General features: G+C 41.3%; 1 protein-coding gene across 10 annotated transcripts in view; it reads right to left on the bottom strand.

Moving 5' to 3' along the window:
* The window catches only part of LOC147110309 (TOM1-like protein 2), a 54497-nt gene that overhangs the window by 33187 nt on the left and 3609 nt on the right, over positions 1–17701 (bottom strand). For 7 of the 10 annotated variants that reach the window (XM_086000181.1, XM_086000182.1, XM_086000184.1 and 4 more), the window contains exons 2-8: positions 9300–9384; positions 7476–7554; positions 5513–5662; positions 3685–3819; positions 2376–2534; positions 1764–1880; positions 717–850 (exon numbers count right to left, since the gene is read on the bottom strand). In XM_086000181.1, coding sequence (XP_085856307.1) covers positions 717–850; positions 1764–1880; positions 2376–2534; positions 3685–3819; positions 5513–5662; positions 7476–7554; positions 9300–9384 — 859 coding nt within the window. The remainder of the gene's footprint in view (positions 1–716; positions 851–1763; positions 1881–2375; positions 2535–3684; positions 3820–5512; positions 5663–7475; positions 7555–9299; positions 9385–17701) is intronic. The other 3 variants (XM_086000187.1, XM_086000189.1, XM_086000191.1) reach the window with 1 other exon arrangement.

Here is a 17701-nt window from a genome sequence, read left to right as displayed (position 1 = left end):
CATCACCCTGTATTTTCCTCCGCTTCAAATATTTATTCACCTCCCCTTAAAAGAGGCAGTGGTCTCTGCCTTAACTACTCCCTGTGGCAAAGCATTTCGTGCTCCAACAACTCACTGTCAAGAAATTTCTGCTAACCTCTCCTTGTTCTCTTAGTGACTATTTTACATTGATAACCCCTCATCACTGACACCCCAACCAGAGAAAATAGTCTTTTCCTATTCACCATACAGAAATACGTTAATAATTTTTTTTAAACCCTCAAATCTCCTTTTGTCCATCTCGGCTCCAGAGGAAATAGTTTCATAGTTGCAGCTTCTCTTGTAATCACGTCTTAAAACATGAAAGTTTGGCAGTTCTAATGGTTGCGGCTACAAACCATCACACACGGTGTGCAGGGCAGAACTAGCTAGTGACACTTGGGAACTACAGAGGTGAAGTGTGCAGTGTATGTACCTTTAAGAGGAACTATGTTTTTGAAGCCCCTGTATACTGTAGTACCAGTAGTGACCACTCGGGTATATAAGCCTGTGTAGCGTCTTGTGTAGTTAGTTCACCTCCAGACTTTGTTCAGTAAACACTTGTTAAATCAACTCCTGCATTCCGTGTCTTCATTAACACACGGATCTAACAAAGTGCAACACATAGTTTAGTTTCATGCTCAACCTGTCGCAAATGAGGAAAATCACTGGCACAAAACAGGTAGCTAATCGCTCACCTCTCATACCGAATGAAGACATTATTAAGATCATCGTTAACGTGCAGAAGTTCCTCTGTGATCTCTTCATTGGTTACGTTGGAGAGAAGTTCTACAACCCGTTGCTGCATCGCTCGGCACGTACGGTTCAGTTCCTTGTTGAAAGAGCACAGGACATGTTAACCAGTTCTTTGTCACTTGATGCACAATAAAACAAAGGCTTCTTTAAAAAAGAATTTTGCTGAATGAAGATCAGCGACAGGGAATTGAAAATAGGTGGGGTTTTCTTTTTTTTTTAAACTTCTCTTGGTATCATATCAAGCAGTCCCGGGTCGGGTCAAACCTATTAGGAATGGCCTCTAAAACGCTCAACTCCAAACCACCTGTGTGAATTTTTTTCATTTCTCACACCAGTCACCCTTTGGCTTTGGAGTTAGCCTGTCAATTTAGTGACGATCTGTACTGAATTATGGGGCATTTCTGCTCTATGGGCTCAGAGGGCAAGACTGCTTCGGACTCCATTTTTGTGGGACCCTAACAGCTGACAGTACAGAAGACATTCATCTTAATTGGATAAGCATTTGAAAAGGATGAATGTAAATGATACTGGCAAAAGACAAGGCAATGGAATTAGAGTAGATAGCTCTACTTTAAGAGTCAGCAACAGTTCAAGCGTAGGCCAAATGGCTTCCTTCTGTGCTTTAATTTCTATGACTTTCAGTGTGGACTGGATTCAGATGCTAGAGTGTTCCAATGCACTTACAACAGCCACCCTTCAATAAAACAGCAACCTCAGGTCACTTATTCTAACAGTATGAAAAGATGGCTTAAACTCCTGAATAAGCCACAAGGTCACATGCAGATTGTACGGCAGGCACTACCAAGTTGTCTTACTGGAGAACCTGTAGATAGTTTGAAAATTTCATGAGTTAGAAGCAATCTAAAATTTAGAGAAATAGCCTTGATATTAACCAGATGTGGATCTCTGTTTAATTACAGTTTGGTACCATGCTGTAGAAACACTCTGTGGTGTAAAATGCAACTCACAAATAACTTCAGTATTCTCACCTGCAGCAACTCAAAGTCCGATTGATTTTCCTGCCCAGGGACTGTTTCGGTCAACATCTCGGACATGACTTTTGTATTTCCACGGACAACGTCCAGCTCGCTGCGCAACCTGGCAAGCTGCCATACAAAAGGCTCAACTTAAAACAAAGGGTAAACCCTTAGATTAGCCAACACAGGTTACATTGCAAACACAATAGACTCACAATTAAAAAACCAGAAGGAGGTGGTCTAACCTACTGCACCACCCCAGTCATACCTAGATTTTTCTGACATTGCATCGTAACAGACAGACATGATGGGCCCAGCATCACATCTTCGGAGCTGTCCACTACAAAAGCCAGCAGGAAGATATGGTTTGAATGTGCTACTCAAAACAACCCCTGTAGTGCCTTCCCCACAGGAGGGGTTAAAACTAAAAGTATGTGTGACCCATTGGTGCCCGAGGCAGAATGTACAATGTTTCGTTAACTGTCAAAATATACAATTATTATTTGCACTGATTTTGAAAATAGTAAATACTCCACTATTCTGCTCTCTGAGTGGATAGAGAGCCGAGAGTCCTACAAACACTGAAGTAAGCAAACTTTGGCATGATAGTCTCAATTTTTGCACCTGTTCAACATTCGCAGTAATTGGTCCAGCTGGAAGGCCTTGAGGGATTGAATAGGCGGTCAGTGTGGATGGTGCAGGCGGATAGCTGTTTGTGGAAGTGGTTTTCTGCAGGGATGGAGGTATCGGTTTGTTCATTGCAGGATCAACTTCAGGAATACCCTGCAATTGAAAAAATATATACATATATACACATATTCAGTGCAACATGTAACAATACTTTGAACCCCAATAGCTTTCATTTTTGGATGAAGTTCAGAATGAACATTAACAAACATTTTCCAATTTCTAGCAAAGCAACCTTATTCCCTCATTGGTCCAGCTTAATCACTGTGCATTCTTAAAATGAGTGCTCTTTTTTAATTAAGTGTTTCAGCAATGACATAATAAACTTTCAAAGCACAGCATCAAATCTACCAAAAATCCTGAACAAACACGCACAGAACAGACCAGTTACAATGATGCTGACATAAATCGAAAGGGGAGGCATCCCTAAGCAAACGTGGAATGCACAGAACCTCTGGAGTACAGAGAACGATGAGGATTTCTAGCTACACCAGGGATGCATAGAAGCAACATCAGTTACTGTATTTCAGAAATGTCCAAGACCCAAGACTTGTAAATAGAAAAATCTTTTCCCCAGTTGAAGATAAGCTCAACAATTGCAGTGCAACAGCCTTTATTCTATGGGTTTTTTAAAACATAACTTGAAATTTGGCAACCAATCTGGAAACAGATCCTTCTCACTTCAAAAGGAAATCACCGACTCGAGCCTTCTACACACAAACCAAGATTATCAACTGTCCCCATTATGAAAGGCAGAGTTAGTCCTTATGAGGAATTCTGCAAGCAGATAGAATATAATTTTCATTATTCTGAAAATATCAAGGTGGAGATAAACTGGGGAACAGATATGTCCATAGAATAAACACAGATTGGTGAATTTTCTTAAATAACTGGATGCAATATGTAATCTACACCACAGAAGGCATTATTACCATATTGACACGCATATAGGCTGCACACTGAGCTAAATCCCTCTCCCATTAAAAAAAAGCCAGCCTCCCGTCCCATTAATGTTCCCATTGAAATAGTGAGAAGGGAGTTTGATACAAATATACGTACTAATCATTTGTATCATTCTTTTGCCTCATTTCCAGGCCATAAGTAACCTATTAATTCACCTATAGGCTGCATGCTCAGCTTCAACAACTGATCATAATTGCCTTTAACAAAATGCAGTCTATGCGCAAATCAATACAGTATGTGGAAGCATCCAGCTGATAACACACTGGCATATGTTAACGCTTACTCTCCCTGGTGTGTGTATTGGAGACAGTGCATCCAGGTCTGCCATTGGGAACTCCATCCCTTTTCTCTTTAACTCTTCATAAATATGAACTACTCCAGTCAGATCTGGACTACTCCTGAAAGCATCAGCCCAAGCCTAGGAGTGAAGACACCAAGCAATGCATCAGAATCTTTCCAACACACAAGGAAGATTAATAATTGCGACTGCACATTTTCCTATGATGACCTGTTATGTCAGATCTCTGCTCCTTTTAAGTTGCCTGGGAATTCCCGGCTTCATCCAAGGAGCAGAGCAGGGCCTGCCTCTGCAACAGGTGTAGACCCAGTATTCTGCTGTTAATGAGGCTGCAGGGGATGTTCCCAGTCTTGCATCTAAAATTGTGTGTGATTGCAGTTTCGGGGCACAGAAATGCAGGGCTGTCCCAAGCAGTTGGTGGTGGGCCTGGCACAGGGGCCGACACGAAGTCCGGGTACAGCTCAGCTTGACAGCGCAGTACACTTTGGGCATGCCTTGCCTGTTCAGCAGCCAGGCAGAAAATGAGGGGGATGGGGCGCCAGAAAAATCAGCCCCCAAACGTGGGACCTTCTGGCCATGATGTCTTAGTACAGTATCACACTACTGCACATTTACAGGGAGCTCAGTGGCAGAACACTGCAACTGTCGATGAAATGCCACTTTGACCATTCTAATATTACCCAATTAGCACTCGCTAAAGAGCAGTTAAATTAAAGGCTTTCATTGAACAATGAACCACGTATACGACACACCAGCTGATCACTCGTGGTGTTTCTTGTGAGTAATATGGGGTCTGATGTGCAGTTGTACTACAGGAACCTCTTTATTATCCGGCACCAACGGGACCGGCGTGGTGCCGGTTTATCAAAAAGTCCGGATTACAGAGAGTTATAGTTAAAAGGTACGAGAGCTCCGTACACAGCAACAAATCCAGGCTTCCCTGTTGCTTAGCAACAGGTGCAGGAACCTCGGCCGCAGACCAAGCGTCCCTGTTGCTTAGCAACAAGTGCAGGAATGCCCGATTACACAGCCAAGAATCAAGAAACGGCCATTAATATGAAGAAAAACTTAACTGAACCTACTCCTGAATTTTGCCGGTTAACCAAGATTTCCGGTTGTTTGGGTGCCGGTAAATCGAGAGTTTCCTGTATTTATCTGATAACCTGGTCTATCACTTTAAATCTATTGCTCAGGTATTCCCAGGAAAGATGGTCTAAATTGGGCCTGAAGTCCATTAGAGGCTAATTCTATACAATGGTGGCTGTTGGCCCCTCAGCTGATTATCTCAAGTTCACAATACAGGAAATTTTGGTTTATCCGGAGGTTGTATGTCCAGAAACCTCGATCTACCGGCAGAAATCAGGAGCCGTTTTGTTAGGTTTTTTTTCTTCTCGTGGCTTTGTTTTCAACAGTCGGGCTCTGGAAAGTCTCTCTGAAGCTGTTGCTAAGCTACAGAGACGCTTCCAAGGTACGGACCGACTGTTTACAAGCTGTTGCTAAGCAACAGTGTTTGTTGTCAGATACGGCGATGAAAACCTCCGTATGCTTCAACATTAACTTTGTATGTCCGGCAGTTCTGATAGATCGGCAACAGCTCGGTCCCGTCGGTGCCGGATATAACAACGTTTCCTGTAACTGCAGTAAACAACTAGATTTCTTTATCTTTATACTTTATTAAAAAAAAGTTAGTCGTGTTTTGTTGATACTTTGTACCAAATATAACATCACGAATGGGAAAGATGTCCTCAAAACATTTATTTGTATTTGAATAAATAGATATTTACACAATGAAGAAGCAAATGTTGTGTCACACCTGTATCAATCCAAGAACTTTATCCTGCACAATAGCTGGTGGATTATTCTTGGGTAAGACAATTTTTACCAATACGCCATCAATGAAGTCACGGCTGGCTACGAGGACGTGGAAACGATGACCACAGTTCTTAACACACGTCTCCAAAATCTAATTATGAAAGGGAGACAAATGAAGATATCTGTTGAACTTAAACATAGAGCATTCACTCAATATCTTGCAGCAGGTTAATCTGAGAGCAAGCACGTGATAGAACATTTCTTCTGACCTTAACCGATAAAACGTGCTGGTGTAGAAGCAGCTTTTTTTTTGTTTAAATGCTCAAAGTTCTTCTGAGAGATTGCTGGTGGTAGAATTAGCTATTGGCCCAGAAATTCGGGTCGGGGGCTTCCCGCAGGAGTAAGCCCCCGACCTGCACTTACCTCGCGCGCCGGCAGTTGAGCTGTAGGGCCCTGTGGAATTCCGATCCGGGGCCTGGCCCAGCTGCTGGCGCGCAGTGCTTGCGTGTCCCAGGGGCGCAGTTAGTTCGATGCATCCCCTGGGATCACGTGGGCCATGGGCAGCCAATCAGAGGAGGGAAAAGCCCATTCATAAGTCTTGACAGGAAGACCTGTCAAGACTTATAAATACTACGGCCCCAAAATAGCAGTAAACCTTCAAATACATTTTTTTTTAAATCACATTTTTTAAATAAACTATAAATTACATTAAATAACTATTTTAAACAATAATTTAAATTTTTGAAAAAAATAATTTTATATTCTAACGGGGCTAAAAATAAACTTACCTTGCTTTAAAGTATTTAAAAATAATAAACCTGTGGAAAAAATATTTTAATTTTAATTAATTGACCACTTACCTTGTAAAAAGCAGGCCTTACGCCTGCTTTTTACATTTCTAAATTCTAAAGACTTACCCTCCCGGAGAAACCTGTAAAAAAAACGTAAGTTCAAAACGCACGCGCAGACTCCCCCGCGCACGCGTTCGACCTCTGAACCCCTGCTTTCAGAGGAATGGAAGTGCCGGTTTCCCGCGCACAGCGCAGTGCATGCAGGAAACCGGCACTTCCATCGGGGCCACGGGTGAGTACCCAGTGCGTACTCACCCGCGGAGACCCGAATTTCTGGGCCAATAATTCTGTTAGTTGCCAGTTGCAATGCCACTCTTAAGAATCTTACTGAAAACCCTGACAAATAAGTTACACAATCGACTTTTTATTCATTGGGTTTCAGGACACTATAAGTGGAGGCTGTTAATGTTGGCAACTACTGCAAGAGCTTGGATTCTGAAAGCCCATTCAGACTCCCACATTCAATCTGCAAAAGACTAATTTTAGAGTTCAAGGAATCCCAAGTGGAGAAACAGTTGGTCTTAAATGTCTTTAGCCTATTGGGCACATATAGTAATTATCCAAACAAGCACTGGCTCACATGTCATCTAAGAACCCTTGTGTTTCGTAAAAATCAACTTTATTACAAGGGGCTATTGGGGGGGGGGAAACAGTAGCTGCTGAAACAGGGTGGGAGGGGAGAGAGAAAGGCTGACTAGCATTGAAATACACCGAGTTACTGCAGTGGAAAGGGTACCTGCATGTGTAAAAGCAGAAAATATTTTCACACACACGTGGAATAGTGAGTGTATTGGACAAAGTATTGCTACTCATCCATCATGCCAACGAGGCGTTATACTGAGGCCCTGTCCACCTGGATGTTAAAGATCCTAGGGCTCTATTCAATGCAATGCAGGAATCCTCTTGGTGTTCTGGCCACCAATTGTCCTTCAACTAACACCCCCAAAAACAGATTTACTGGTCATTCACCTCATTGTTGCAGGTGAGAATCTTACACATATTAACTGCTGCGTTTGCCTACACAACAGCGACTGCACTTCAAAAGTACTTTGTGCCAAACACTTAAGATGTTTCTCAGATGTATAGAAATACAACTCTTTCTTTTCCACTCACCGTTAAAGCAAGCATCACTTCCCGGTAGTTTTTGTTTCCACTCAGCCTTTTTTTGAGAGCCCTGATTGCATCCTTTGGCCTACAAAAGGGAGGATTTTTTAATCTTTAAAAAAAATGGTCAATTCTCCTAAGCAGGATGCAGCACATCAATTTTAATAGTGGAAGCAGTTGACAAAAATAAATATTATGGCCGTCTCTTCAACTCATCCCACACTCTGGGAACGAAGAAATGCACAGTGCAAACGCACCAGTGACTTCAGGTGGCAGATAACAAGTAATACAGCAGTTAGTGGCTTAGGCAATAGCAAAATCCAAACAGTCCGAGTCATTTAAACGTGTAATAGGATTATTTTATATCATCAAACCCGCTTAACTATGCTTATTTTTTGTTACTTTTAAGGTCTTGAACATTTGCCTTGTAACCAACTGTCCAGAATGAGTTTGATACAAATAACAAGGAACCAAACTGTGGATTCTTCCATCCACCCTACTTTAGTTCTGAACTACCACAATTGTTCTTTCAAGAACACAGAAAGAGCATTTTCTTTTTGGAATACGAGTTTCTTATTCTGGATTTTAATAAAAATTCAAATTTTCTCATCGTTTCTGGGGTATACTTGCATGAGCACTGCCAGCACCTTACCCACATTGTTATTTCTCATGTACGAGCCTGAATGGGGCTCTAAATATGGGGAAAATGTGGTTCTAAGGATGTGCTGGATTGGGGGAATTGACATCACAAGAGTAAACTCGAGCAGCCAGTCCCTTTTGTTTCGATTAATTCAGCAACTGGGTCTCCACGTTGCTGGTGGAACCCAGCCCACCAGCACCCAACAAAGTGAAAGATGGAGAATAATGCATGGAGGTGCTCTCCCCAGACAGGAACAGCAAAATTACAAGCAATATCAGAGAGCCTTAACAGTAACCCAGAACAATTAGGAATGGTCTTGAGGAATTATACCAGTGGTGCTGCATTCTTTGGCCTCGTTACTACAGCAATATGTATTTTTGTTATGAACAATGTGTACAGAAGGTCTATTGGTGGCCAAAGACAAGCCAGTACAGAAAAACAAGCCTTGCAGAGTATAAACTAACATACCAGGTATAGGCCAAGTAAAATGGTTTCTTAGCTAGCTGCTAGGAAGAAGGAACTAAAAACTATTTTTTTTAAATCAAGTTTCCTTTAACCAGGCTAAACCATCTACAACCTGAAAGAAAAAATTGACTTTTTTGATCATTGTAGAGATCCCACCTTTGGTTAAGTCTAAAACTGACAGAAAAGGGATAGGGGCAAAAGCATAAAGTGGGATAATTGCTGTAGTTCTGAGGTTTGCTTTGTTACGGTGGAAAAGTCATTGAAAACCTTAACATTACTAATTATTGTTGCAAATGATGGAAGTAATTGGAAAAATGGTCTTTCGTTCAAAGAGGACTACATGACCAGCTTGTATTTTAGAAATTTCTAGTCAGCCTAATTAAAAAACTGTCTTGTCCAAAATTGGATGGGTGGCAAAACTATTTCAATGTAAGTGAGAAACTGTATGAAATATTTAAGCTATTGTTCTCATAACAGAAGAAAGATCGAACATTCAAACAATGTGAAATAATGGAACAAATTCTGCAAGTGGGAGCACGTTCACTCCATCGGGTATTTGAAGGGATTAGAAATACCACAGGCAGCACATAAGTTAGCTCACCTAGGTACTGTATTATACATTCCTTCTCCCAAATATTTAATACTCATATATTCAAGCATTTATTACTTTCCCTGTCTGATACACAAAAGGATCGTAAAATATTACTGCACCCCTGCTTAATTCTTACCCTTCTTCAGTCTCGTTAATAATATCACAGATTTCCATATTCAGAGCCCAGTCTTCTGTCTGCAGGGATCCATCTGTAGCTCGTTCTGTTAATAAAGAAAACAGGTGCCATAAGAATAAGACTGTAAATAAAACAAATATCGGTGAGGTTATTTATCTTAAGGTTGCCTGTACACATAGGTCAGTCCACCAGCCTGATAAGTGAAATCTAAAAGACCAACAAGACTCTGATTTGAAAGGACTATTGCAAGTTTGGGTGTAATACGCTGGTTACACTGCACAGCAGGGATCAGAATCACTCCAAATTAAAAGTTCAAGCAAAATATTGTTAACGTGCAACTCAAACCAGCCATTGTCCATACGCTGTGTCAAGGAGATTAAACAGATTGGGCAGAGTCCATGATGGAACAGGTCTGTTGAGGGAAAAGGCCGGATGGCGAAATGGTTTTTCTTTATCCACATTTTCTCATCATCTTGTCTCTGCTGTGCTGGAGTGATGGCTCATACAGTATTGGGATGAGAATTTAAGATAAATAAATGTCAGATTTTAATTAATAATACAGAAGTCATGTACTCCATTAACAGGAGTAATAACAATTCAATTTATGCTACATATGCATATTAGATTTATGGATTACACACTAGTCTTTCTGGGTCTTAGTTCGAACGTTGAACCTGTTGAGCATATTATTATTTTAAAAGGGGAAATTAAATATCCAAATAAATATATGGAGACAAAGTCAATGACAAAAGCACATTTTACACTGTTGGCTCATCTATAATCTGCAATCTATTCTGGAAAGACTATTCAGTTGCTCATGGATCATTCTGTTGATTTCAATTATACTGCAGTCTTTATACTTCAAATTTAGTGACGGATAGCTTTTATTTCATTTCATTTAATTTTGTTTCTTCAGCTAAACTAATTTCAGAGTGATGTTATCATCAATATATAATCAGTGCAGAGGTTTGCAAGAATGCAGTGGGATCACTAAGAAATTAACCATGCCACAGAATTTCCTGCAGAATGAGTATGGATGGAATTAATTTTTGCATTCTCTTCTTTTCCCCCCTCATCTTCAGAAGGCACCGACTCTTGATGGGGTACAGTTCCGTGGGCACTGGCAACCCTCTAGTACCTGCAGCCAGTGGCTCAGTTTGTAGCACCCTTGCCTCGGAGTCAGAGGTTGTGGGTTCAGGTCCCACTCCAGAGGCTGGAGCACAAAAATCTAGGCTGACACTCCCGTGCAGTGCTGAGGGAGTGCTGCACTGCCTGAGGTGCCGTCTTTTGGATGAGACGTTAAAATCGAGGCCCCGTCTGCTCTCAGGTGGACGTAAAAAGATCCCATGGCACTATTTCGAAGAAGAGTCAAGGAGTTATCCCCAGTGCCCTGGCCAATATTTATCCGTCAATCAACATCACTAAAACAGATTATCTGGTCATTATCACACTGCTGTTTGTGGGAGCTTGCTGTATGCAAATTGGCTTCTGTGTTTCCTACATTACAATAGTGACTACACTTCAAAAGTACTTCATTGGCTGTAAAGCGCTTTGGGATGTCTGGTGGTCGTGAAAGGCGCTACAGAAATGCAAGTCTTTCTTTCTTTAAACAGTAGGTATCAGCAGGCCATCTGAACCGCCAGTCCTCTTCACATATTCGCACTTTTCACCAGGGGTCACTGGATCATGATCAGAAGTGGTTGATTTTTCCCTCCCTATCCCAAAAGGTGCCGAGATCAGCTAACACAGCAAAGAAAAATAATAACTTGCACTTTTTAAACCATCTCATCATTTGACAGTCAATTAATTAACTTTTGAAGTGTAGCCACTGTTGTGCAAACGTGTCAGCAAGTTTGCATATTGTTAGGTCCCACAAACAGAGTTAGATATATGATCAGTTGCTCTGTTTTGGTGTTAGTTCTGGGATAAATGAAGGCGAGCACACCCTGTTCTTCAGTCATGGGATCTTTTATGACATGGGCAGATGGGCCTTCGGTTTAATGTCGCATCCAAAAGATGTGCTCTGACGGTGATACACTCTCTCGGTACTGCACCGAAGTGTCAGGCTAGATAACGTGTTCAAGTCCTGGAGTGGAGCTTGAACCCACCGCCTTATGGCTCAAAGACATGAGGGCAACCACCAAATCAAATTGACACAAGTGAATCGAATCTGGAGTCCTTGATTCTGCACTAGGGCTGAGGCTTCAGTCCTGGAATTAATATATGGAATAGCTTTGATAAGAGGTTTCAGTTCCCATTTGGCACCTTCTGATATTGGTATAACTAGACACACTGCACGGTTTGGCACAATAATGTGTGACGAAGAACACACAGATCACATGCCTTTAGTAATCCAACACTTGGGCTCTAAATATCAAGTCTATGCCCTCTCAAGTCCTTGAATGTTTAAAAACTCATGGTTGCAAACAGATGTGACAAAACTTCATGTAGCAGGTACAGGTCATAAACCTCATATATAAATAGAAAGTATGTTAGACTCCTGGGTGGAGGGACGACGTGTGTATACGTGAGTAGAGGAACAAATCACGGTCAAAGTAACTGCTATTTTGAAGCTGTGATTTTCCTTCACCTACATAAGAGATCAAAGAGACGCTGTACACTGCAGGTTGTTAATTTATTACAGGCATATTGACAGCAATTTTTAAAAATTTAGTACAGAATACTCCATGTTTCAACAAAATGTGGAGTGGGTTAGTCTTGAACATGCTATCAAATAAACTAGTTTCCTCCCCACCCCCATCTCTAAGGGAAAATGCTTTTATGAAATGTCCTGAAAAATCTAGGTCATATAAACATTAGATTAGTCCCATGCAATGAGAATTGATGCATCATCATCGTTGAAATATCCTTGTTCCGAAAGCTATTTTCTGCTGCCTTGATATTTTGTGCACCGTCTCTGGATAAGAGGGTAGGCTGCCAATCTGCTTCCTGACCCCCGGCATTCCCCTTCGTAAACAGACCACTGGTAGATACTCCAGAGCAGTTAACAAATCAAGAAAAAGGAGTGAATGGATGCAACAGTCTGCCACAACCATATGCAATTTCCCCCAACCCCAAACCTCTTTCCTGTTCTCCCTTAGGCTCAGTTTCTTGCTGGGATGAGGGTTCAGCCCTCCAATATCTCAACCAAGTTACCATTCTTGCCTATACAGCATATGGCAGCGGGCATCACAGCCAAGCGCAATCTTGTCCTCACCTGAAGTCCACACACAATCTAATAAGGAGTTACTGGATAGCAAGCAAGAGTGAAACACATGGCTGATTTTATTTCTTCTCCCTAGCCCATGGAGGGGAGGCAATCTTCAGCACTCCAACTGCTAAAATCAAGTAACTCAACACAGACTTTCTGGTCTGTACAGTTTAGTATCACATCACACAATTACCCATTAAGCCAGCAGGGAGGTCGCTGCTGCAGTTTTCATTAAGCTCTTCAAATCAAACAGTATATCAAAACTTAATGTAAAATAAAGTGTGCATGCACATGATTTACTGTTTTACATGTGGTGCACTGGGGAACTACTCCCTCTCCCAAATCTACACGGACGTTGATACGATGGGAGGAGAACCATGACTGAGGGCGAATAAAAATTCCATAAAGGATGTTAGAATATTTGTGGTGGCCATGTCTTTCTGCCATTACAAATCCTGCTATGCTGCTTGCCATTACATCAGTGGAAGTTCCGATTTTAATCAAATGAAACCCACCAAAACTGGCTCAACACAACAGCCTCTTATTTTTTGCCAATGCAGCTCCAGTTTCAACCTACAAGCAAATTATAAAATTGCAAGTGCAGTGTGCATTCACCAGCACAAGCCTACTTTCTGGCACTATGTAACAAGGGCGCTAACAAACTAAGCTACCGAGTTACTTTAAAATAAGTCACATCTGTTAACAAACATGCAAAAAGTTTTTGTGGAGGAATAAAAGTTTCCAATGCCATGTTGATTTTACACTTACTTCTTTTAATACAAATCAAGTAAATGCCAAAAGAAATGAGACAGTCTGTTCTATGGCAGGCACAGTCGTGTCAACTGATAATCCAGCCCATGCACAGCTCCATTCAATTGTTGCCTTGTTTTCTGTAAACTGGTGGGCAGATTTACTGGAGTAAGTCATTAGTGCTGTCATTATTAAGGATTTCTGGCACAAGAGTCATTGTTTGCAAAGAATCTCTATTTGTAACTGCATGGATCTAAATTGCTGCATAAAGCTTTTAAAATCAGAAAATTCGGTACATTTACAACAGCCTTCAGACCTGTCAGGTTAGCATGCTGGTCAGAGACAGCCTTGAAGCAAGCATTTCAGATAGAATCTCTTTCCCTCCAAGTGAAATCCTAAGTTTATCATTGGCATAATAAATTAGAAGTGCGGAACACGATCCCAATTCACTGCAGCAGAACCTCTTAATATCACTAGTAATGGAATTTTTACAAATATCTGCTCCGAGGTCACCTCTGGTAGCAGACAACAACTCGTGTCCTCAACAAGACTGTTCGCACTGCAGGTTTGACAGTTGTGATGCTGTTACTGCAAGTTATAAACAAGTTGCAGATAACTACAAAATCTATGGGCAGGTGAATATAGTAGCAAATGACTGCAAGAGAAATAATTTTCCAACAAAACTAAAAACATATTTGTTTTCAGTTCCTTCACTTACTATAACTTCAAACTCGGAGGAGATAGGTGTTGCATAATACTATGGCACCAGTAGTAACTTTACTTTTTAAATAGTCACCCGTGGATCAGCGATATTACTATCCTGGAAAACTATATGCAGCCACCGTAGTTGCTATATATTGAAGGACCTAAGAAAAAAAAAACTATATAGGGAAACTCTCTCTAACCTGTATGAACAGATCAGACATTTAGCCTGTCTCTGTCCAACTAAAATGGTTTCTGTCATCACAAGTGTGTATATTTGAGGCTAGGGTGGTGCTCCCACAGAGAAGCCAGAGAAACCCACCTTTTTAGTTATCTCTAGAGGTAACAGCTTCACATCATTTACTTTACAGCACTGTGAGATAAAGTTAAACATTTGCTCATTTGCAGACAACTGTACTTAGTTAAGAAGTGGATTGAAGACTTCAGCATCAGCTGTGGCTTAGTGGTAGCACTCTCACCTCCGAGTCAGAAAGTCGTGGGTTCAGGTCCCACTTGAGCACAAATCTAAGCTGATACTTCAGTGCAGTTCTGAGGGAGGTGCTGTCTTTCAGATGAGATTTTAAACCGATACCCTGTCTGCCCTCTCAAGTGGACGTAAAAGAACCCATGGTACTATTTCGATGAAGACCAGGTGAGTTGTCCCCAGTGTCCTGACCAATATTTATACCTCAAGCAATATCACCAGAACAGATTAGCTAGTCATTATCTCATTACTGTTTGTGGGACCTTGCTGTGCGCAGATTGGTTGCCACGTTTCCTACATTACAACAGTGACTACACTTTAACAGTAGTTCATTGGCTGTTAAGTGCTTTGGGACGTCCTGAGATCGTGAAAGGAGCTATATAAATGCAAGCTCATTCATTCATAGTAGAGACACAGATGATCAAATGCTTGCTACAACACTGTCCTGTTCGGAGTCATGGGGATATCATGTAAACTGTCATATGTGCAACTGGTCAATGTGGAATAGTGTACACTGGATGCTGGATCAAATTTTGCTCAATCGTTTTCATGAGGCGGAGACAAATTTCAGAGTTTCCTTCAATTTTTTTCAGTAAGCTTTTGTACTCAGATTTTCGTTAAACTAAAGAATGTCGCTGCCAGGTAACATAAGAAATAGGAGCAGGAGTTGACCATCTGGCCCCTTGAGCCTGCTCCACCATTTAATGAGATCATGGCTGATCTGATCTTGGGCTCAAGCTCCATTTCCCTGCCCGCGCCCCATAACCCATCACTCCCATATTGTTTAAAAATCTGTCTTTCTTCACCTTAAATATATTCAATGACCCAGCCTCCAGAGGTCTCTGGGGCAGAGAATTCCACAGATTTATGACCTTCAGAGAAGAAATTCCTGCTCATCTCAGTTTTAAATGGGCAATCCCTTATTCTGAAACTATGCCCCCGAGCTCTAGATTCCCACACGAGGGGAAACATCTTCTCTGCATCTACCTTGTCAAGCCCCCTCAGTATCTTATATGTTTCAATAAGATCACCTCTCATTCTTCTAAACTCCAAACTCAACCTTTCTTCATAAGTAAACCCCTTCATCTCAGGGATCAACCTCGTGAACCTTCTCTGAACTGCCTCCAATGCAAGTATATCCCTCCTTAAATAAGGAGACCAAAACTGTACGCAGTACTCCAGGTGTGGTCTCACCAATACCCAGTACAGTTGTAGCGGGACTTCCCTGCTTTTATACTCCAGCCCCCTTGCAATAAAGGCCAACATTCCATTTGCCTTCCTGATTACTTGCTGTGCCCACATGCTAATTTTTTCTGTTTCATGCACAAGGACCACCAGGTCCCTCTGTACTGCAGCATTTTGTAATCTCTCTCCATTTAAATAATAATTTGCTTTTTTCTTTTTCTTACCAAAGTGGATAACCTTACACTTTTCCACATTACACTCCATCTGCCAAATTTTTGCCCACTCACTTAGCCTGTCTATATCCCTTTGCAGATTCTTTGTGTCCTCTTCACAACTTGCTTTCCCACCCATCTTTGTATCATCAGCAAATTTGTCTACATTATACTCGGTCCCTTCATCCAAGTCATTAATATAGAGATTGTAAATAGTTGAGGCCCCAGCACTGATCCCTGTGACACCCCACTAGTTACTATTTGCCAACCGGAAAATGACCCATTTATCCTGACTCCCTGTTTTCTGTTAGTTAGCCAATCCCCTATCCATGCTAATATATTACCCCCAACCCGTTCGCTCTTATCTTGTGCAGTAACCTTTTATGTGGCACCTTATCGAATGCCTTCTGGAAATCCAAATACACCACATCCACTGGTTCCCCTTTATCCACGCTGCTCATTACATCCTCAAAGAACTCCAGCAAATTTGTCAAACATGATTTCCCTTTCATAAAACCACGCTGACTCTGCTTGACTGTATTATGATTTTCTAAATGTCCTGCTACTGCTTCCTTAATAATGGACTCCAGCATTTTCCCAATGACAGATGTTAGGCTAACTGGTCTATAGTTTCCTGCTTTCTGTCTCCCTCCCTTCTTAAATAGGGGCATTACATTTGCGGTTTTCCAATCCACTGGGACCTCTCCAGAATCCAGGGAATTTTGGCAGAATGCAACCAACGTATCGACTATCTCTGCAGTCACTTCTTTTAAGACCCTAAGATGCAGGCCATCAAGTCCAGGGGACTTGTCCACCTTTAGTCCCATTATTTTACCGAATACTTTTTCTTTAGTGATAGTGATTGTTTTAAGTTTCCCCCTCCCCATAGCCCCTTGATTATGTGTTATTGGGATGCTTTTAGTGTCTTCTACCGTGAAGACTGATCTACTCTCTTCCTTTTTATATACCTGTAGAAGCTCTTACTATCTGTTTTTATATTTCTTGCTAGCTTACTCTCATAATCCAGCTTCTCCGGTTTTTTTAAGTCATCCTTTGCTGGTTTTTAAAAATTTCCCAATCCTCTGGCCTTCCACTAATCTTGGTAACATTGTATGCCTTTGTTTTCAGTTTGATACCATCTTTTACTTCCTTAGTTAGCCACGGATGGTTCTCCCTTCTCAAAGTCTTTCCTTGTCACTGGAATATATTTTTGTTGAGAGTTATGAAATATCTCCTTAAATGTCTGCCATTGCTCATCAACCGTCTTACCCTTTAATCTATTTTCCCAGTCCACTTTAGCCAACTTTGCCTTCATACCTTTGTAATTGCCCTTATTTAAAATCAGGACACTGGTTTGAGACCCAACTTTCTCACTTTCCAATTGAATTTGAAATTCAACCATGCTAGGATCACTCGTTCCGAGAGGATCCTTTACGATGAGATAATTTATTAATCCTGTCTCATTGCACAGTACCAGATCTAAGATACCCTGCTCCCTGGTTGGTTCCACAACGTATTGTTCTAGGAAACCATCCCGGATACATTCTATGAACTCTTCCTCGAGGCTACCTTGGCCAATTTGATTTGTCCAATCAATATGAAGATTAAATTTGCCCATGATTATTGCTGTACCTTTCTTACAAGCCTCCATTATTTCAAGAGTTCTTTTTGGCATCCAGTGTCAATATCAAGCTTGTGGGTCAGCTATGAGTTAGATGCTAAATAAATCTCCTTCTACCCGCATCTTGAGGGATCTAAGATCAAGTGCAGCAAGTTTTTCCCCCCTTTTTATGCATTGCTGTTTGAAATCAATTCTTCCCCAAACTCCTCCACTGGGAATTTTCCATTTCTCACATCA

This window comes from Somniosus microcephalus, chromosome 11 (assembly GCF_052327205.1).
Source record: "Somniosus microcephalus isolate GS21.2 chromosome 11, FLI_Smic_1.0, whole genome shotgun sequence".
NCBI classification, from domain to species: Eukaryota; Metazoa; Chordata; class Chondrichthyes; order Squaliformes; family Somniosidae; genus Somniosus; species Somniosus microcephalus.
This window is presented reverse-complemented; position numbering and strand designations above follow the sequence as displayed.